Source organism: Galeopterus variegatus, unplaced genomic scaffold, assembly GCF_000696425.1.
Source record: "Galeopterus variegatus unplaced genomic scaffold, G_variegatus-3.0.2 Scaffold219, whole genome shotgun sequence".
Classification (NCBI taxonomy): Eukaryota; Metazoa; Chordata; class Mammalia; order Dermoptera; family Cynocephalidae; genus Galeopterus; species Galeopterus variegatus.
This window is the reverse complement of record NW_007726330.1, coordinates 270,294-279,662: the sequence shown is the minus strand read 5'-3', so window position 1 is coordinate 279,662 and position 9,369 is coordinate 270,294. Positions and strand designations below refer to the sequence as shown.

Below are 9,369 nucleotides of genomic sequence, written 5' to 3'. Positions count from 1 at the left end.
ATGTATGGTTTGGATCTCAATGTGGTCAAACCTGAAAAAACACACAAAAAAAGACATTTTAGCCCAATCAGGGAAATGTAAACACTAATTCGATATCTGATGGGGCCGGCCCGTGGCTCACTTGGGAGAGTGCGGTGCTGATAACACCAAGGCCACAGGTTCGGCTCCCATGTAGGGATGGCTGGTGCTGACAACACCAAGTCAAGGGTTGAGATCCCCTTACCGGTCATCTTTAAAAAAAAAAAAGAAAAATCTGATGATATTAGGAAATTATCGTTGATGGGGGGCAGTGATAGTTTTGTGGGTATATTTTCAAAAGAAATGCTTGTCTTTTAAATATATACACTGAAATGTTTACTAGGGAAGTCATACGATGTCTGGCAATTGGCTCAAAATAATGTTGAGGAGGGTGGCAAGGTAGATGCAACTATAAAGTAAAAAAAGATTGACCATAATTGGTAATTGCTGAGATAGGGTGGTGACTATATGGGGGTTCATCAGGCTCATCTCTCTACTTTTGTATATGTTGAAATTTTCCACAATAAAAATGTTTGAAAATTGTTCGTCAAAATTATTACACTAAATGTAAAAAAAAAAAAAATCAATTAAAAAGTCGGGAAGAGGGCCGGCCCGGTGGCGGTGGCGCACTGGGTAGAGTGCGGGCTTGAGAGCCCGGCGGCGCTCCCGCCCCGAGGGTTCGGATCCCATATAGAGACCTGTTCTCTCACTGGTTGAGCGCGGTGCGGACGCGACACCAAGGGTTGCGATCCCGTTGCCGGTCACGAAAAAAGACAAAAAGGAAAAAAAAAAAGTCGGGAAGAAATACTGCAGGACGGATAAATGTCAAGGCTTATGGGTACAATATGCTAACTGCGTTGAAGTGGCAGATGAGTCATTCCCCTCCTTTTCTCCATTTTCTGTAAGGTTCCTATGTATTTTAATATTATTTTATGAGAAATTACGCATCATAAACGTTACGGGGAAAAAACTTCATTTTCGCCGTCTCTGTCCTGGTCCTAAAAACCCGTCTCTATTCTCTCCCCGTGTCTGCCCGGTTTCCGCTAGGCTCCCGCTATCTTTTCCAACTTTAGATTCTCCGGATTCCGGGACTACGAGGCTTTTGAGGGAAGCGGGTCAGGTCCAGGGCGCCCTAACCGTCTACCTCACCCGCAGGGTCACTTCTGAGCCACACGCCCCCGAGCGCAGCCACCTCTAACGTCACAGCGCTCCTTTGCTACCGCCCCGTTCTGACCCATCAAGAATATTCACGCGCGTGCGCGCAGCGGGACTACATCTCCCAGGAGACCCTGCGCCTCCAGGAGGAAAAACCCTTGGCGGCGGAGGACTACATTACCCAGTGACATCTTGCGGAAGGCGGTAGCTGGGCCTCGAGCGTACAACCATTGGTCTAGAGTCTGTGGGTAGCTACGCGGTGATTGGCCCAGGAGCCCGTCAGTTGTTGCCGAGCGCAGTTGAGTTTTGCTTTTGGACTGCGTGAGGAAGGTGGGAGAGCAGGGCGCAGGGATCCGGCCGCGCCCGCCGAGTCGGGTGAGTGACCTGATCCTCCGCCTTTCTCGCCGTCCTCTCGGGGACCTGCACTTTCGCTTCCCGGGGTGGACCTGGGGGAACACACGAGCGCTGGTACTCACTTGGGGGCGGGGACTGTACGCACACGTGTCACATCTGACCTGAGAAGCATCTTCAGGGACTCAGGAAGCAAAATCCCGCGCACACCCCGGGACACCTGAACACGTGGGTGCCTCGCTCTTGGCCGTCCTCTCGGTCTTGGGGAGAAAAAAGCACACCTGGACACCCGTGTCCCCACGCGGAGTCATCTGCAGAGACCCTCAGCTGAGCACATGAGCACACGGGCACTCACCCGCCGCGGGGCACCTGTGCACGGAGGCCGGGGGCGTCCGCGGAGAAGCCGGGTGGAGAAGGCAGACACTCACACCTCCACCCACGTGCCACTCACACCAGCAACCACCTATCTCTGGGTGCTGCGTTGTGTGTATCATACATATAACTGCAGCCATATTTCATTTTTTATTTTGTCTTTTTAGATAAATATCAAGGCTTACGGTACAAGAAGGAGATTTTGAACAAGCAGAAAAAGTAAGGCCACCATTGAACTGTATTTAACAAGCCCTTTCAGATGTATGAGGTTTTTTTTTTTTTTTTACAAAGCTCATCACATATATTACCTTGCTTGATCCTCCCAGCAATCTGGGCTAGGCAGGGCAGACGTCATTCCCACTTTCCAGAAGAGAAAACTTAGCCCTTGTTAAATAAACCTAAGTTTTATGGGAGAGGCAGAACTTGAAGTCAGCTTTCTTGATCTGAGGTCTAAGCTTATATCCAGCTATGCAGAGTTGCTTATTTATCGAAATCTCTGCACAACCCAGCCTTGCCCACCACCTTTCACCTTGGGTGTGAATTGTGCAGTTACAGTCAGGGCTTCTAAAGGGAAGAGCCTAATATCCTCCAGTCTCCTGAAACTGAACCGGGACACCTGCCATCGGGCTTGCTTCTCCTTCGCTTCCAGACAGTCAGCAAACTGACATTGCTCAGTGTGACCTGAGCAATCCCTGGGTAACCCTGGGAGAGGTTTTGCCTGTCAGTCCCCTGCCCCATGTTTAAACTTCTTACAGGTGCCTGGGGAGGAGTTCCAGGGTGGGTGAGAGGAGGAAAAGAATCAGTGATGGATGAGATGGAGGTTGTCACTGTGTAGTCAGTGACTTCCCTGTTACTCCAAGTATTCAAGAAATAGGTTAATTCTGAAATCCTTTCTAAAATCAGTTTATATTTAGTTTTGGTTTAGGGTTTTTTGTTTGTTTGTTTTTTGCCATAACAAATTCAAACAAGGGCCGGCCCGTGGCTTGCTCGGGAAAGTGTGGTGCTGGTAACACCAAGGCCATGGGTTCGGATCCCATATAGGGATGGCCAGTTCGCTCACTGGCTGAAAAAGATGCTGACAACACCAAGTCAAGGGTTAAGATCCCCTTACTGGTCATCTTTTAAAAAAAAAAATTCAGACAATATGGAATTACATAGAGAAAGAGAAAGAGCTACCTTTCCTATCTCCTTCCCATTTCTTTCCCCAGTGGGAACTTACCAACTACCTGTTGGTGTGCATGTTGTTAGAGACCTTTTTCTATACATGTATGCTTTATAAAACTGTACAGTTGCTTCTCAGCCTTTTGGCTAAGATCAAGTGTATACAACTGTACAGAGTGTATATACGTCTTACTGTTTTTCTTTTACAAAAATGGGATTATACTAGACATACTGCTCTGAAACCTGCTTTTTTTATGATTTGATCTACGGTGGGCATTTTTCCAAGTGAGTGTGTATAGTTCTGGCTCATTCTTTGTAATGGATGCATAGTATTCCACTGTATGGATGTCACTTAGTGTATTTATCCATTTATCTATTGCTGAGCATTTGTGTTATATCCAGTTTTACAAATAATGATGCAATGTGCAACATTTTATACACCTATGCTACTATTTCTCCTGATCAGTGCTTCTCAACCAGGAGCAGTTTTGTCCCCAAGGGGACCTTTGGCAGTATCTAGAAGCATTTTTGATTGTCACAATTAGAGTGTGGTGGTAGAGACCAAGGGCACTGCTAAACATCCTATAATGCATAGGACAGCCACCACCAACAAAGGATCATCCTTTCTAAAATGTCAGTAGTGCTGAGATTGACAAACCCTGATATAGAAAAAGGTGGAATTAGATATTTTGGAAGTAAGTATGTATTTTTAAAAACCAGCGCCCAGCAAATTTTGGCACAGCTAATTGATGGAATATTATTCAGCCATTTAAAATGATATTTATGAAGATCTTGTAGCAACATGGAAATGTGCTTATGACATTTTGCATTTTAAAAGCCAGGATACTGGAAAAAAGCAAGAAGGGGATATGTGAAGTAAAAAGTGTTAAGGTCATAGGGTTCTTTTTTCCTCTGTCTCCTAAACTTTCTGAAGCTCACTATTTCTTCTATAATCTAAAAGTTCTTTGGTTTTAAATCATTTGTTCATTAACTGTTTTTAAGGCCTTTGCTATGTGCTAGGCACTGTGCTGGTCTCTGGAGTTACAGCTGTACGTAAGTAGGTGACTGAGTCCTCGCCTACACGGAGCCTCCTTCCTGTGGGCAGAGAGGACAGGGACTCCACGGTAACAAGTGCTGTGAATGCTACAGAGGAACTAAGTACATCTCCCGGAAGGGATGCTCTTTAGCTGAGCTCTGGTGGACGAGAGGAGCTACCCTTGGGAAGTGTGAGTGGGGGGTGGCAGTGGGGGCTGCCTTTCAGATGTGGGGAACTAGACATGCAGAGGCGAGGCTGGTAGATAGGAGCACTCCCGGCATTTTCTGGGAACTGGTCAGAAGCACTCAGACCACCCAAGTCAAGTGGGGGGAGGGGAAGAATTGTGCAGAGTAAGGCTGAACAGGTCAACAGGGTTCAGATCAGGTGGGGCCTCATAGTATCATTTCATAGTGTAACAAAGTCCACTGTGCTGGGGGGGCCCTGAAGTGTGTGCAAAGAAAGGGGAAGGGAAACGCGAAGGGGCTGCTTGGCTCTTCCTTTGGATCCCAGCCCTGTTCTCTGTCCCTGTATATCCTTCAGTCCCCCTCAGTGTTCAACTTGAGTGGGTTCACGTTTTACCTCGGGCACGGGTTTGCCATAACTTTGCCAGACATCACTGGTAAGCCAATTGATTTCTGGGAATGAATGAATTCCTATCAAGCCTGTTCATTCATTCTGTTCACAGATATTATTGAGCACTTACTCTAATGGGCTTTATTCCAGGCACTGGAAATGTAGGGGTGAATAAATGAGACTAAGAACACGTTTCCTTCTAGTCGGGGAGAGAGATAAGAATAAATGTATGGTATGAATATCCCATTGTAGTAAGTGCTATAGGGACTGTCCAGTTAGCTCAGCTGGTTAGAGTGCAGTGTTGTTATACTACAGTCGAGGGTTCGGATCCCCATGCCAGCCAGTCAGCCACCAAAAAAAAAAAAAGAAATGTTATAAAGAAGAGTAATGTGGGGGCTCTTTTAGACAAGCTGGTAAGGGAGGGCTGCTCTGAGGAGGAGATGTTTGAGCAGACACCCTAAGAAACCTGTGTTGGTGTTTCCTCCATGTCTTTTGCAGTTAACTTGACACAGATGGACATTGTATGGGCCAGAGGCAGGGATGGTTGGCTATGACCCCAAAGCAGATGGCCGAAATAACTCCAAGTTGGAGGTGGCGGTGGCTGGGTCTGTGTCTGGACTTGTCACTCGGGTACTGATCAGCCCCTTGGATGTCATCAAGATCCGTTTCCAGGTACCCTTTTCCACTTTTTCCATGCAGTGGGCTGGAGTGCAGTCTTTCTTGCAAGAGCAGGTCCTAAAACTTGGAATGTTGTCAAGGTGAAGTGCTTTGTTGCCTTCGTTACCTCTTCTGAAATTTCTCCTGCCCCCACTGTCCTGACCTTTTTGATTTTGATTCCTAGCTTCAGATTGAGCGCCTGACTCGCAGTGACCCCAAAGCAAAATACTATGGGATCCTACAGGCTGGGAGACAGATTTTGCAGGAGGAGGGCCTATCAGCATTCTGGAAAGGACACGTCCCAGCCCAGCTTCTCTCCATAGGCTATGGAGCTTTCCAAGTAGGTGGCAGGGGACCCTTGCAGAAGGTAAAGCTAGGAAGGCCCCTTGGGTCATGTTGCTCAATGGAGGAGCAGAGGGAGGGTGAGGCCAGCAGGGATGCTGCCTGGGGGATGGCAGTGACAGGCAGTCCCCACACCTCCCACTCGCCTTAACTGGGAACCCTGCTGACCAGTTGAAAACGTCAGACTGTCCTGTGTCTTAGGCACTCACTTCCCCACGTCCGCCACCATCCATCCCAGGAGACTTAGGTATTGCACAGAGGAGACTGACTTGACACCATGTCCCCACGGGGCTTGGCAGATGGATACTGATGCTTTTCATTTTTTGAAATAACTTCATATGTATGTTTTGTTTGAACTTCACAACAGCATTGTGAGGAAGGTAGAGCGTGTGGTATGGATTGCAGGGAGGCTCAGTGAGCTGTCTGAGGTCACACAGCCTGTATGCAGTGAGGCTACTATTAGAACCCATGCTTTTTGACTTTTAGTCATTCATTAATTCAGCTGAGTGCCAGCATATTCCAGAGAATACAGCATGTAGTTGTATGGCAGTAATAGTGGGAATGGCCACCCCTTGTACAGTACAGATTGTGGGCCAGGCCCTGTTATAAACATGTCACATGTTCTGTCTCACAGCAGTTCTTTGAGGTGGATTCTGTTGTCACTCCTGTTCTACGGATGAGAACACTGTGGCAGACAGAGCTTATGTAATTAACCCAAGCAAAGGCACTAGCTAGAAGGTGGTGGAGCCAGGATTCCCCTCCAGGCAGCTAGCACCGGAGTCATCCCTGGAACATCACAGCAATGGCTCAAGTCAGGCGCTTACTGGGTGGGCATACGCCTGCCATTCCATCTCTGCATCTGGCACACAAAGAGACACGGCAGCGTGATGAATGAATACAGTAATAGGATGGTCTCAGGAAGCCAGACCTTCTGGAGGTGGCTGGAGGAACGTGTTAGGGGTTACCCCATGGAACATGCTCCAACAGAATCTGCTCCAGAGGAAGTGATTCTCCAGCAGTGCTGCAGCCAGCTGCACCAAAGGGGTCCCCTGCCAAGAATTGGATAATAGCCATCTTTTCCCAGTTCTCAGAAAATTAAGTTAGCGAGTAGAATTTTCTGATATAAAATTTTCCCAATTTGTTTTTTTGCTTTTCCCAGTTCTCAGAAAATTAAGTTAGCGAGTAGAATTTTCTGATATAAAATTTTCCCATTTTGTTTTTTTGTTTGTTTGTTTGTTTGTTTTTTGTGGCTGGCCAGTACAGAGATTCGAACCCTTGACCTTGGTTTTATACCATATATTTTCTTAACCCTTTTGGTATTTGGCTCTGTTGCACTTCTTGCTGTGGAACAGAGATGCAAAAAAGTGTTACTCAAAGCAACATGAATGCAATGAGAAGCCTGAAGGGACTGCACCTCAGCAACTCCTCTGTTAGTAGGAGAAAACCGGGTACAGCGCTGATTCAAAGTTAGTTTCTGTTTTTTTATTGTAAAGACAAGGAAGTTTCACAAGAAAAATCAGTTGATTCAATCATTTTAAAAGGACACAAAGACATGGGCAATGTGACGAAAGTTATCTATGGCTAAGTATAGCTTGAACAATGGAAACTAGTAACACCATTAAAATTAACAACGTGACATTCCAAAGTACAATTTGTGAAAAGCTAAGTTGATCAAACTGTGATCATTATCTAAAATACAACCTCTCAGGCCAGCCCGGTGGCGCACTGGAGAGTGCACCGCTTGGGAGCGCGGTGGCGCTCCTGCCGAGGGTTCGGATCCCATGTGGAGACCGGTTCCCGCTCACTGGCCGAGCGTGGTGCGGGCACAACACCGAGGGTTGCGATCCCGTTGCTGGTCAGTAAAAAAAGACAAAAAAAATAAAATAAATAAAATAAAATACAACCTCTCCTTAAATGATTTAAGCAAAAGTTACATTCTCTCACTCACCCAGTGAGCTAACCGGCCCGTGGCTCACTCGGGAGAGTGTGGTGCTAATAACACCAAGGCCCCGGGTTCAGATCCCACATAGGGATGGCCGGTTCGCTCACTGGGTGAGTGTGGTGCTGACAACATCAAGTTAAGGGTTAAGATCCCCTTACCGGTCATCTTTAAAAAAAAAAAATTAAAAAAAATTAATTAAAAAAAATAAAATAAAAACCCTATGCTAAAAATCAACTGAGAATCAACATATACTTGATTAGAATTGATTAGGTAGGGTTTTGCTTGCTGGCCATGGACTTTTGTCCCTTAATTGAGGATTTTTGTCCCATACATGTATTACCTAAAAACCGTATCCTAAAAATCAAATGAGAATCAAGATTTCTAACCCTCTACATGGCTCTACTCAAATAGACTATAAAATGGCATCTGAGTTTTGCACAAAATGGTATATTTATTGTATTCTGTCACTGCTCAAGAAGAGTATTTCCTCACCTTTTCCTTGTCTCCAGGACTGGGCGCCATCTGGATTATGGTGGTGTATCTGGGGAGTATTTGGTCTCAGCCTTCCTCATCCTTTGGGCTGTCAGTGACTTTTTCACTCACTCTTGCAGTTTTTGTCATTTGAACTGCTGACCGAGCTGGTACACAGAGCCAACAAACACGACACCGGCGAATTCTCTGTTCACTTCGTGTGTGGTGGCCTGTCTGCCTGCGTGGCCACTCTCGGCGTGCAGCCTGTGGATGTTCTGCGCACCCGCTTTGCAGCTCAGGGTGAGCCCAAGGTGAGTGATCAGGGGCAAGGGGAGTCCGAATAAGGAAGGTGTTACAGGAGCTGCGGTTCTTTTCCTTACCGAAACCAAAGCTGGGAAAGCCTTGGGTTTTCAGCTCATCAGTCAGTTTGTAAAACCTGTCACCATGGTCAGCACCATACAAGATGCTCTATGTCTTTGCCTCGAAGAAGCTCACAGCCTCCCTGGGGGGCAACCTACAGGTGTGAAACAGAATAAATAAAGACCCAACAGGGGACAGGATCAAGGGAGTCATCTGGGAAAGTAAGACTCAAGAAATTAATGTATTATGGGCCGGCCAGTGGCTCACTCAGGAGAGTGTGATTCTGACAACACCAAGGCCGTGGGTTAAGATCCCCTTACCAGTCATCTTTTAAAAAAAAAAGAAGAAGAGCTTGATCTGGGACCAGTTAAGAATATCTGTGGTTTTAGTTCTGCCAGTTCTTTGTGTTGCTTGGGGGGAAGACCCTGGCTGGGAAGGCACTTCTGTTTAGGAAGCATCCTGATGACCTTTTTGGTTGAGAAGGGCAAAGTCGCCTGGGAACAGTCTGGAAGAAGACAATTGGGACATAGGAGCTAAATTGTTTTGTAAGATAATTAAGTAGGACATGGAGGTTTGGGGTGACTGCCTTGACAGAGAGATGGGATGATGGGCCCTAGAAGCTGAGCAGAGAAATGGAAGGGAAGGTGTTTATAGATAATAGAGGACAAATTAACCTCAGTAACATGGTGGCTGCAGGCCTGGAGAAGTGAAGGCTGTGACAGTCCAACTTTCCTGTTCTGGGTCTGCCGTAATCCTCTTCTGTTACTTTCCAACTTTTTTTTTGTTTTGGGGTCTTTTTTGGCAGCTGGCCAGCACAGGGATCCGAGCCCTTGACCTTGATGTTACAATGCCACGCTCTAACCAACAGAGCTAACTGGTCAGCCTGTTCCTTCCCAATCTTTTTTTTTTTTTTTTTTTTTTTTTTTTTTTT

At 46.4% G+C, this 9,369-nt stretch overlaps 1 protein-coding gene across 2 annotated transcripts in view; it reads left to right on the top strand.

Annotated features, from left to right (window-relative positions):
- Positions 1–2,032: 2,032 nt before the first annotated feature.
- SLC25A19 (solute carrier family 25 (mitochondrial thiamine pyrophosphate carrier), member 19) overlaps positions 2,033–9,369 on the top strand; it is a 13,789-nt gene continuing 6,452 nt past the window's right edge. For both annotated transcript variants that reach the window (XM_008566069.1, XM_008566068.1), the window contains exons 1-4: positions 2,033–2,115; positions 5,165–5,338; positions 5,508–5,663; positions 8,219–8,389. In XM_008566069.1, the coding sequence (XP_008564291.1) occupies positions 5,207–5,338; positions 5,508–5,663; positions 8,219–8,389 (459 nt within the window). In that variant the 5' untranslated portion in view covers positions 2,033–2,115; positions 5,165–5,206. The remainder of the gene's footprint in view (positions 2,116–5,164; positions 5,339–5,507; positions 5,664–8,218; positions 8,390–9,369) is intronic.